This window comes from Pantherophis guttatus, chromosome 2 (genome assembly GCF_059756535.1).
Source record: "Pantherophis guttatus breed Tessera chromosome 2, ASM5975653v1, whole genome shotgun sequence".
In the NCBI taxonomy this organism is placed as follows: Eukaryota; Metazoa; Chordata; class Lepidosauria; order Squamata; family Colubridae; genus Pantherophis; species Pantherophis guttatus.
In genome coordinates, this window is record NC_142064.1 from 162,147,560 (window position 1) to 162,159,877 (window position 12,318).

Here is a 12,318-nt window from a genome sequence, read left to right on the forward strand (position 1 = left end):
GAAAGGGCGGCATATAAATCCGATAAATAAATAAATAAAGTACCTGTACAAGTAAAATTGTAATGGTAACAGGAGGATTCATGTACCTGAATGAGAAACTATGAGAAAACTATAACTTTCCAGATGTTATAGAAGAAATAGATCAGACATCCAGCCCTTGCTTATCAATGGAGACCGAGTGGAGCAAGTGGCCAGTTTTAAGTTTCTGGGTGTTATCATAAAAGAGGACCTGACCTGGGGCACTCACATTGCAGCACTGGTCAAAAGGGCCCAGCAGAGTTTATACTACCTGAGACTTCTCAGGAAACAACAACTGAATGAAAAACTGCTGGTGACCTTCTACCACTGGACCATAGAGAGTATTTTAACTTACTGCACCTGTGTATGATTTGCCAATTGCATAGTGGCAGATAGGACAGAGCTCCAGAGGGTTAACGTCATTGCCCAGAGGATCATTGGTTGCCCTCTCCCCTCTTTGGAAGAGCTTTATAGCTCCCGCTGCCTTAAGAAAGTTCAAAACATTCTTAAAGATCCATCTCATCCTGGGCACCCTTCTTTTGAACTTTTACCATCTGGCAGATGTTACAGGATAATAAAAACAAAGACAAACAGGCTGAAAAACAGCTTCTATCCCAGGGCAGTAACTATATTGAATTCTACTGTATAGTGCAATATTAATGCAATATCGGGTTTTCAATTCAATTGTATAGAATGTGAAGGATGTTCTGTTGTCCTTTTTTATTGTATAATTTTTAGAAATCCTTGAGGGTCTGGCTTAAAGAATGGGTTATATATCTTTTAAAAACAGTGATTATTGAAAACAGAATAGTGCCTAACACAATTTAGGCACCTCAGGGTACCTTTGGCTAGACAATGTTGACTGGTGACCCCTAGGGGGAGAGCCTTCTCTGTGGGGGCCCCTACCCTCTGGAATACGTTACCCCTGGAGCTCCGGATAATCCCTGACCTCCGAACCTTCCGCCGGGCCTTGAAGACCTGGCTCTTCCAATGGGCGGGCCTGGGTTGACTCTAAACTAATTTTGTAGCTTTTTAAATTCTTAAATCTGAATTTGTATTCCTACGTTTAGCCTTATTTATTGGATATTCTGCTTTAATTTGTCTTTTAACTTTTATTTTCTGTTTCTTATTGTTGTGAGCCGCCCTGAGTCCTTCAGGAGAAGGGCGGCATATAAATCCAATCAATCAATCAATCAATCAATCAATCAATCAATCAATCAATCAATAAATTTGTCCTCATAAGTCACCAAGATTCTATTTATCCTTCATGGAAACACCTCCCCACACACTAAAAAAGACATTCTTACAGGTATTCAGAAAGAATAAAAGTAGTATAGTGATTAGGAAAACTCCAAAAATTTTCTTACCTGAGGCACTTGCTCAATATCTCGGAGGAATATCTGTTGGTTCCTGGAGACAGAGGTTGATCTGTGATAGTCTACCAGCTCATTCAGAGAATTGAATTTTACCACCCAGAGGAAATACTTGCCAGCACCGTCTCGAAGCACCTTGAAGTGCTGCACATCATTTCCGAATCTAAAAAGAAGGGGAAGAACATTCCAGATGTACTCACTGCTTTAACATTTCTCCCAGGAAAGGAATATTCTTTTTTTGCACATCTACAGGGTTAACCTTCAGCCAAGGGAAATGCATATTGGGGTTTTGAGGATTTCTAAACATGAGGTGGCAGTACAAACCAGCAGTCAATATTACAAGTCAAGGAAATAAGTGCATATAAATTGTGTGAAATGAAAGCTCTATTACTTTTTGCAAATCTTGAAATTCTCATTTCTATCACACATTTATTATTTGTGTTCAGTATTCAGCAAAAACTGAATACCGGTACTTAAAAGTTAAATCCAAGAATGAGTCAGTCTGGTTGGCCAAGGTCCTTTTTTTAAAAAAAAACTTTTATCTCTGTGTTGTTTTAAGCCATCCATAGTGGCTAAGGAGTCAGGCAACCTCTAAATGTGGATAAACAAAAGCACAATCAGGCTATTTAAGCCTGGATATTAAAAGAAGGCCCCTCATGCCTTCTTTTTACATTTTAAAACATTGCATGACACAAAGTTGATTCAGCAAAGTACTTTATTTTTCTGCAAGGCCACAAGACTGGGAGCAAAAAAACATATTCTGAAAGCCTCTTTTGGTAGTGAATACACTTGAATTAGAAACAGGTATGTAGCTTTGGATAACTTTTTTAAAATTTCCAATGTGTGTGATCGTGTATCACTTTGGACTGGAATGCAAAAGATGGTCTGAGTCCTCTGGCACAAACATAGCATGTATATGCAACTTTTTAACACAATGCATTTTCTTAGGATCCTAGGGCTGCCTCATATGAAGCACTGGAGTTTTAGGGAGCTGCTGACAGTATTAAATTCATCACCAGTGGGCTGAGACACCTTTTTTTTCTGTCATAATTTCTAGTGTGTCACTATCCAAAGAGGACCATGAGCCAAAAATCTTCAGAACTGCGGTAAGTTAGAAGGTTTTTGACTATGAAAGCCTAATACAGCCATCCTTGCACCGGAGGAAACTTTTTAAAACTCTCTTTTTAAAACTCTCTCTTTAAAACTTTTTAAAACTCTCTTTCTGCCAATAACAGAAGTTTCAAAGATTGCAGCCAGGCCATCAATCAAATCAGATCAAATCAAATCAATCCAAAAGTAATACTCACTTGACTGAGAGGGAGAAATCACCAGGAGCACTTTCACTCTCCCTGATGAGGAAGGCACCATCATGTCTTTGTTTACCCAACATCTCCTCAGCCCTTGCTCGAGGAATCTTCCCAAAAAACCACCTGCGCAAACACAGAACTGAAAATTAAGCCCAATTCAAATTACATGGAAAAAACGAGTTTGGACAGGCTTGTTCCAGAGCAGCAATCTGACAAATAACTCCAGCTAAACTCTTTTTTCTGAAATAGGTATACAGGCCATAACTGTTTGATTTGAGAAACGTTGGAATGGTTGAGCACAGTGGTGGGATTCAATTTTTTTAACAACCGGTTCTGTGTGCGTGGCTTAGTTGGGGATGTGGCTAGCTGGTCATGTGACCGGGTGGGAGTGGGTAGCTGGTCATGTGACTGGGTGGGCGTGGCTAGCTGGTCATGTGACCGGTGGGCGTGGCTATCTGCATAGGGACTACAGAGGGCTGAAAAAAGTCATTTCTTACTGGTCCTCGCACTTTTGACCGGTCCTCGCACTTATGACCATCCTCACATTTATGCCCGTTGCGGCATTCTTAACAACCGTGTCACTCATTTCACAACTACTTCTCTTCATTATGGTGACAAGATAGGGCAAAAACGTAAAATGTGAGGACAGTCGTAAGTTCGAGGACTGGTCAAAAGTGTGAGGACCAGTCAAAAATAACTTTTTCAGCCCTCTGAGTAGTCCATATGCACAAAAGGACTACCCAGAGGGCTGAAAAAAGTGATTTCTGACAGGTCCTCGCACTTTTGACCAGTCTTCGCACTTATGACTGGTCATCATTTATGCCCATTGTAGCATTCTTAACAACTGTGTCACTCATTTCACAACTGCTTCCCTTCACCATGGTGACAAGATAGGGCAAAAACGTAAAATATGAGGACAGTCGTAAGTTCGAGGACTGGTCAAAAGTGCGAGGACCAGTCAGAAATAATTTTTTCAGCCCTCTGAGTAGTCCATATGCATAAAAGGATACAGCAATAGAGAGGGATGAAGGAAGGGAAGGGAAATTAGAGTAGGAGTGAGGGTAAGAGAGGGAGGAAGAGAGGAGGAGAAGGAGAAAGGAAGAGGAAGTAGGGAGAAGAAGAAGGGGAGGAAGAGAAAATAAGAAAGAAAGAAAAGAGAGAGGTGGTAGGTTTGAGGAGAAAGATTGCTGTACAATAAAAAAGATGAAAGGGAAGAAAGCCAACCCCAAACAAATATAAAGATATTAAGATAAAGAATGAATTGTTAAACTTTAAAGAATAAAAGAGAACAAATATGAATAAATAACAATAATTAGAAACACACATACAAACATACAATGTATTTTCTTTGAACCGGATATTTGGCCGGTTCACAAATTTAAACAGTGTTTAGTCATTTCAATTAAATTTATAATTTCTATATTTCCTTTTTGCCATATTTATTCCTCATCTATTTTTGTAAAAAACCAATATTACCCTTCATCTTCATCTCTAATCTTAATCAAATTCAATTTTTCCCTTCTATTCTATATTATACCCCTTCCCATTGTCATCTATTTTTATATCCATCCTCACATTGGTTAATTATGTAATATTACAGTTGTTTAATATAAATTCAACATTTTAATATAAATCAATTAGTTATATAACTACCTTTTTTGTATATTAATCAATATGAACATGAATATTCCAATTATTTCCATGCAATCCAATTTCTTACAAATCAATTAATTATATTTACCAATAATTTTATTTATTTATTTATTTATTTTATTGAATTTCTATACCGCTCTACTCCCGAAGGACTCAGGGCGGTGAACAGCCACGAAATAAAACACATACATATAAAAATTTTAAAATCGAATAAAATGAATTAAATAAATTTGGCTGAATACCCATAATTTAAAATACCCATATTTTAAAACAAATTAAAATTTAAAATTTGCACTTAAAAGGGAGAAGATTTAGGCGAGGCCAGCTTGATGAAATAAAAGAGTCTTCAACTCGCGGCGGAAGGTGCGCAGATCCGGGATCCTCCATATCTCTGGGGGGAGCTCGTTCCAGATCGTCAGTGCCCCCACAGAGAAGGCTCTCCCCCTAGGGGCCGACAGCCGACATTGTTTGGCCGACGGCACCTGGAGGAGCCCCTCTCTGTGGGAGCGTACTGGTCGGTGGGAGGCTATTGATGGTAGTAGGCGGTCCCGTAAATAACCAGGTCCTAAGCTATGGAGCGCTTTAAAGGTGGTAACCAGAACCTTGAAGTGCACCCGGAAGACCACCGGGAGCCAGTGCAGCTCGCGCAGGAGAGATGTTACATGGGAGCTCCACACCGCTCCCATAACCACCCGCGCGGCTGCACTCTGCGCCAGTTGGAGCCTCCGAGTGCACCTCAAGGGGAGCCCCATGTAGAGAGCGTTACAATAGTCCAGACGAGAGGTGACGAGGGCATGAGTGACTGTGCGTAGCGAGTCCCGATCTAGAAAGGGACGCAACTGGCGAATCAGGCGAACCTGATGAAAAATCCTCCCGGTCACGGCCGTCAGGTGCTCTTCTAAAGACAGCCGTGAATCCAGGAGGACGCCCAAGTTACGAGCCCTTTCCGTGGGGGCCAATGATTCGGCCCCAATAGCCAGCGATGGCGCCAGCTGACTATATCGGGACATCGGAAACCACAGCCACTCGGTCTTGGATGGGTTGAGCCTGAGCCCGTTTCTCCCCATCCAGATCCGTACGGCCTCCAGGCACTGGGACATCACTTCAAGGGCATTGTTGGGGTGGTCCGGGGTGGAAATGTACAGCTGGGTGTCGTCAGCGTACTGATGGTACTTCACCCCGAAACCACGGATGATCTCGCCCAGCGGCTTTACATAAATGTTGAACAAAAGGGGTGAGAGAACCGATCCCTGCGGCACCCCACATATAAGGGGCCTCGGGGTCGATCTCTGCCCCCCTGTCAACACAGACTGCGACTGGTCAGAGAGAAAGGAGGAGAACCACCGTAAAACGGTGCCTCCCACCCCCAACTCTTCCAGCCGGTGCAGCATGATACCATGGTCGATGGTATCAAAAGCCGCTGAGAGATCTAACAGGACCAGGACAAAAAACCAAATAATTTTCCCCATATATTCCTCCAAACCACAACTTAACCATTTCTGCTTTCAACACAATATACAATTAATAGTATCTCAATTATTACAATTCCCTAGTTAAATAGAGCTTTTTTTCTTTTTAAAAGATTCTTTCAAAATCTTGAACTCTCCTCTTTTCCCCTAAATTTCCCATTGTTTGCGCCTACCTTTTTTGGTGAGGAAAAAGAAAAGAAATCTGCCTGCCTAATTTTCCAACGTGCAAAGCCAACAGCCTGCTTTACTTTCTCTTTCGTTTTTCAGTATAGCTAGGGGGAAAAAAAAATCAGCACTCTTTGCAAGCAAGCAGCAGAGCCGTGAGCAAAACAGCTGAGAGCAAATCAGCTGAGACTCGGGAGCCGATCTAAGCAAGGGCTAATTAGCCTATGCTGAAGCTCCACGGGCCAATAAAATTACAAAAAAACACCGAACCCTTTGTTAAATTGCTGGCTCGCCCACCCCTCGCCCACCACTATTTATTGGCAATAAATAGTGGTGCGGCTGGGCGGGGCAAGGGGCGGGGCGAGCCAGCAATTTAACAAAGGGTTCGGCCGAACCCCCTAGAACCGGCAGAATCCCACCACTGGTTGAGCAGCACATGCTGCCATTTTCAGAATTCATAATCTAGTATCCTTACAAATTCTGAGGCAGTATGGCATGCAAATGGAACCTTAAAATGTTTTTAAAAAATCCTTAGCTATGTTTTAAAAGTTGAGAAAAATGGAATTATAAGAATATAAAAGATTCTTGCCTAGTTGCAGCATAGTACTTGGTTTTAATAAATGTTCTCAATTCTCCAACAAACTCTATCTTATCAGTTTTGTTGATGAAGTAATATCAAGAGTCCAATCATTACTAAATCAGCATTGTAGGGAATAATGGAAAATCTACAGAAATATGGCAAGGAAAAGGAGAAGAATCAGTAAAAGTTCTAACCAAGCAATGACATCAAATCTGAAGAATGATGCAGTTGACCATAGATTGGAAGAGGTCAATCTATATATCAGTAACAAACAAAGGGGATTTAACAGATTGTGCAAATTATTGTAACACCAAATTAATTTAAACACTAGCAAAATAATTCTTAGACTCATCCAATGCAGGTAAGACTTTACATGGAAAAGGAGATGACAGATGTTCAATCTGGCTTTAGAAAAAGTGAAGGAAGACAAAACGTTATGGTTGATGCACATTGGATAATTGAGAAAGGCAAAGAATACCAAAAAGAAGTTAGAATATGTTTCATTGATTCATCGAGTTGTGCTGATTATGTCAAGATGTTGAGTGTACTTAGGAAAATGGAAATCCCAGAACATTTCACTGTTTTTATGTAAAAACTATATACTGATCAAGATGCCATAGTACAGACCAACAGGTTGGCTCCAGGTTGACAAAGGAATGAGACAAGCAGTATACTGTCCCCTATTTATTCAACCTATATACTTAATGTATACTATACTGAGGGAAGATGGATTGGAAAAGGATGAATGAGGCTTTAAAACTGGAGGAAGAAACATCAATAATCTGCATTGTGCTGATAACGGTATCCTGATTGCCAAAAATGCAAAGAATCTACACACTCTAGTAATAAAAGTAAATCCAAAATTAAGTATAAAGATGACAAAACAGCCTTAGGATTGACAGTGAAGATATTGGAGTGGTAGATAGCTTCTGCTTTTTAAGATCAACAATTAAAGTACAGTGTTCTGAAATGCTTGCACTGCAACATAACCTTCCTTTTAACAATAAGAGCTCTGACAGGCTAGTTTTGGGATTAACTGTTTCCAATCCAAACTACAAGGAGGGCAGTCTGATAGACAGCACTTTTTCAATACTTGGGGTATCCCACAGAAAAAGATCAAGAGTACAAGACATGGAATTAAAAATATAGGAAAGCGGATCCTGATTATTAGGGAAAAATCCCGAACAGCAAGAGCAGTTTGATTAGGAATCAATGATCCAGTGAGACTGTGGTTTGTTTCACTTAATGTGTACAAGCAGAGGTTAGATATCCATCTGCCTGTGATGCTTTCACATGAATTCTCAAACTGAGGAGAGGTTTGGACTTGATGGTTTAAATGGCTCCTTCCAACTCTATGGCTCAATGACTCTAATTATCACTTGCTGTATTGAGCTATAAGTGGTTAACCTAATTTGGGTTGGCATCGTGATTAAAATGATTGAGCTACAAATCAGAAAGTCTACAGTATGAATTGTATCATGAACTTTTTACAGCCTGAAGCTTCTGTCCCTTCCTATCTCTAACAGGGCGATATGAATTCTAGCTTGCAAGTTTATTTTAGAGACCACAATTAGGGAAGATATGTGTTGTACTGTAATAGATGAAAAGTTATTATGTCCATAGGAAATGCTGCTGCCTTCTGTCAGAAGAGATTTAAGAATTACAAAAATCTGGATCTTATTGGACATTAACAAAAATACACGTTTGGTGGATTACTTCCCAACATTATGTCATCAAGAGGACTGCATTTGTTGGGACTTCCGGTTTGCTTTTCCTAGCCGCCAGACGGTCCCTTGGGACCGCCAGCCCCTTCGCCTGTAAAGAGCCGCCTTTACAATGGAAAGGCGGCTCGAAAAACTCCATTTCCAGGAGGAAATGTGAGAGAGAGCAGGTGAGTGTAGGTAGAGCTCTCCGCGTAGCCCCCAGAGTTTTTTTTTTACTCTTGGGGGCGAGCGGATGAGGCTCCCTATAGCACTCGCCGTTTGCTCCGGGCGTTGGGAGACCTCTGCTTTTTTGCAGAGCAAGGCTAAGAAAACAAGCCTTTCAAGATAATTAACAGATTAACCAAAGAGGATGAGATCTGGATCTGGACTTGTGACCCTAAACAGCAAGTATTTATACTTATTTTGCAAAGGAAAGTAAAAAAGAACTTTTAAAATGGCGATTGCCGAAATTTGAGCAGGGAAGCTGAAAAGGGAAAGTCCTTCCGTTTCTTATTAAGCCACAAAGTAGCGGAATAAATGCTCTTAGCTACAATTGAAGAAAAAGCTCCACTTTTGTGTTTTCTCCTTTCTGGAGATTTGATTTGATATTGATCTCGTTTGGAAGGAAGCTTTGCTTTTTTTTCTTTTCTAAAAAAGTTTGCCTGTGTGGAAATATGGCGTTTAGGCTTACAAAGCTGGACAAACAAGCAGGGGGGGGGGATTCCCCCATCCACAAACTATATGAACAAGTTCTTAACCTACAGTCTCAGAAAACTGATTTTAATATAATTGAATTTCTTCTGGAGGAGATTGTAAGAAGGGATGAGATTATGAATCAGAACTTTGAGAAATTTAAGCAGGAAACTAAAGAAAAGATTATAAAAATGGCTAATGGTTTCTCAGAATTTTTGATCAGGTTGGATACAAATATTAATTTATTAGAGTCTAAAGTGGAGGAAATTGAGGACAATTTGGAAAATAAAATAGAAAAAATTGAAAATGATTTGATAAACATCCAAGATAATAGTTTAGAAGAAAAACCTAAAATGGAAGCTGATTGTAATGTAGAAAATATGCAACAACGTATTGAAAAGGAAGTTTTAATGATGCAATATAATTTTACTGAATATGCGATCAGACTGAGAGGATTACAGGAAAATAACAGAGATGACTTAAGGAAAATATCTTCTGAAGTTCTGGCTGGGATTTTAAAGGTTCAACCTGAGGAGGTATTTTGTAGGATTGATAGAGTTTATAGAATAAACTCCTGGATTGCAAAGCAAAGGCAATTGCCTAGAGATGTGGTGATTTATTTTACAGATAAAGAAATAAGAAATAATATTGTGCAGAAATCTTTTAAGTCTACTTTGCAACTGTTTGGAAGAAAGATTTGGATTTATAAAGAACTCCCACCTAAGATGTTATTGGAAAGAAAGAAATTTGGTTTTCTGGTGGCTGAGCTTAAAAAAAGAAATATTTTATTCAGATGGAATGCTCCAGTTGGTATAATATTGAGATATCAAGGAGAAAGATATCAATTAAATACTGTTGAAAAAGCAGAAGAATTTTATCAAAAAATTTTAAAAATGAACTTAACATCTTTATGCACAACACAAGACAAGCAGAAGAAGTTAGAAATAAAGGAAAAATATCGAGTTACAGAGGCCTTTGTAGATAAATTGCCTTTGGATTCTCTAGACACCTCAGCTGGATTATTTATAAATAAGAGAGAAGTGGTATCGGATTCTAACGTGACGACTCACCAAGCTACAGACAACCATGGAAATCAACTAATTGATACACAACTTACAGAAAAGAAATATGAGTCACAAAAGCAAAACCAACAAGATCAAGTTATAAAGCAGAATGAAAACCGATCAGTTGACACACAACTTGCAGAAAGTAAATTAGGATGGAGATCAAACCCACAAAAAGAAAGGAAAAAAAGAAACAGGTCTCACAAAAATAAAAATTTCTAAATTAAGCAACAGCGAAGCCAGTTATTTTTTTAAAAAAATACATGACTGAATATATGAAAAGATGGTTGAGGCGAAGTAGTGCTTAATATCATCCTGAGGAGAGTGACAGACCTCTGCAATGCCGTAATTTTGGGATGTGAAAAGGGTCTTAAATTGTTGGATTGGAATTATCTATTTTTGGTTTTTGGTTTTTTTTTTTCATTGGTCAACGTACTATACTTATGCTGAGCTACAAGGCAAGAGAGTTATGCTGGGGCATGCAGAAGATCTGGCTGTTACCCCATTATGAGAATGGGAATTAATAATCCTGAAGAAAGCCACTATTACAGATATTATATGGATTACAATTATAAAGTCACTCGGGTGGTTGTTTTCTTTTTTTTATATATATATATGAAGATATTCATTACTGATGGGGGCAAATGATAACTGAGGATTTTGAATATTCTGTTGCAACTGGGATGTTATGTTACCCTAATTCGGATGATGGAGTCAGCAATCCAGTGGAAAGATATTAAAGAAGATATTGTATGGATTATAAGTTTAAAGTCATTGATTTTGTTTATATAAGGGAATATTTTTTAGTAGGATGGGCAGAAGAACAAAGATATTAAGAATTGTTGTGTATGGTAATTTTGTAGGAAAGTGGGTGGAGACAGGTTAGTGTATTGATTGTACAGATTAAGAAAAGGGATGCTTAAGAGATATATTTATGGGAGTGGAGGAAATGGATAGAGTAGAACAAATGTAAAATTAGAATATATGGGGAAGGCTGCTTTGAAATGTTATATTAATATACACAAAAGATTAAATGTTAAAGTAGGATTTATTATATAGTTCTAAAGTGGAAGGTTATTTTGAAATGTTATATTAATATACAGACATAAGTATGGGGGAGGAGAAAAAAAAGGGCAGATTATCGATAAATTGGGAGTTATAATAATATTACTGTGTTAAATCAGAAGTTACTACATAGTGTTATAATGGAATGTTATTTTGAAGTGTATGGTAAGAGGGGGAAGTAATAATATTAATAATATCACTAGAAGTAAGGGTCAGTACTTGGAGGAGGGAGTAAGGGGATGGTAAAATATTATATAATCTGTTATGTATTAGGTTTTTTATTTTAAAGAAGTCATGGGGGGAGGGGGGAGGGGGTGGTGAGGGGGGTTAAGGAGGAGGGGGGGGAAAAGGGGGAAAAATTTGTAATTGAAAACTTTTTCAATAAAAAAAAACAAAAGAGGACTGCATTTGTTCATTCTGTTTACAGTTAGAAACTGTAGGAATTGCCAAAAAGCTAGGTTTATTTTCGTATCTACTCCATGTAGTAGCTTACTTTTTTCAGAAATAAACTGAATTTTCTTACAAACTTCCTTGCAAAAAAAGTTCATCTCTTGCAAATATATAACAAACAAAATAGAACTGTGATCTACAGATCCCTCAAATAAATAAATGTATTGTTTATTTTATTTTACTTTATTTTATTTTAAAAGTTTACATGACTCACTCTCAGTGACTCCAGGCGGTTACAAAGATAAAAATCTCATATGAAATAACAATAAAAAGTGATAACTACCCCCCACCACCACCCTAACAACAGTCAGTCAATCAAATAAACCACTTAATGGGCTCCATCCCACTCTGCGTTCCTTGACCTGCTGGCAAAACTAGGTCTTCGGGGCCATGTGAAAGACTATCAACAATGGAGGCGATGATTTACCCAAACGTATTAGATTTAAATAAGTTCTGTGAGATATACAGAACTATTGGAATGAACAAGGAGAATTAAAATCTGATCAGGAACTAAAGAATCAAGGAATAAAGATTGATTGGTGGTCCTATCTCCAAATCAGGACAAGATATAAAAAAGATTTAGAACAGTATGGCATCTATGGAAAACAACTGGAATTGGATAAAATATTGCTAGGGACAGGGGGAAAAATGATTACCAAAGCATATAACCTCTTCCTAAGATTTAAAATGGAAGAAGAAACTGTGAAGGAGTCGATTATAAGCTGGGCTAGAAAGTTCGGATATAGTATTGAATTAGACCATTGGGACAAATTATGGG

General features: G+C 38.6%; 1 protein-coding gene across 1 annotated transcript in view; it reads right to left on the reverse strand.

Annotated features, from left to right (window-relative positions):
• Positions 1 to 12,318, reverse strand: part of GRB2 (growth factor receptor bound protein 2) — a 78,349-nt gene that overhangs the window by 3,658 nt on the left and 62,373 nt on the right. The window contains exons 4-5 of the mRNA XM_034408672.3: positions 2,699 to 2,821; positions 1,386 to 1,554 (exon numbers count right to left, since the gene is read on the reverse strand). Coding sequence (XP_034264563.2) covers positions 1,386 to 1,554; positions 2,699 to 2,821 — 292 coding nt within the window. The remainder of the gene's footprint in view (positions 1 to 1,385; positions 1,555 to 2,698; positions 2,822 to 12,318) is intronic.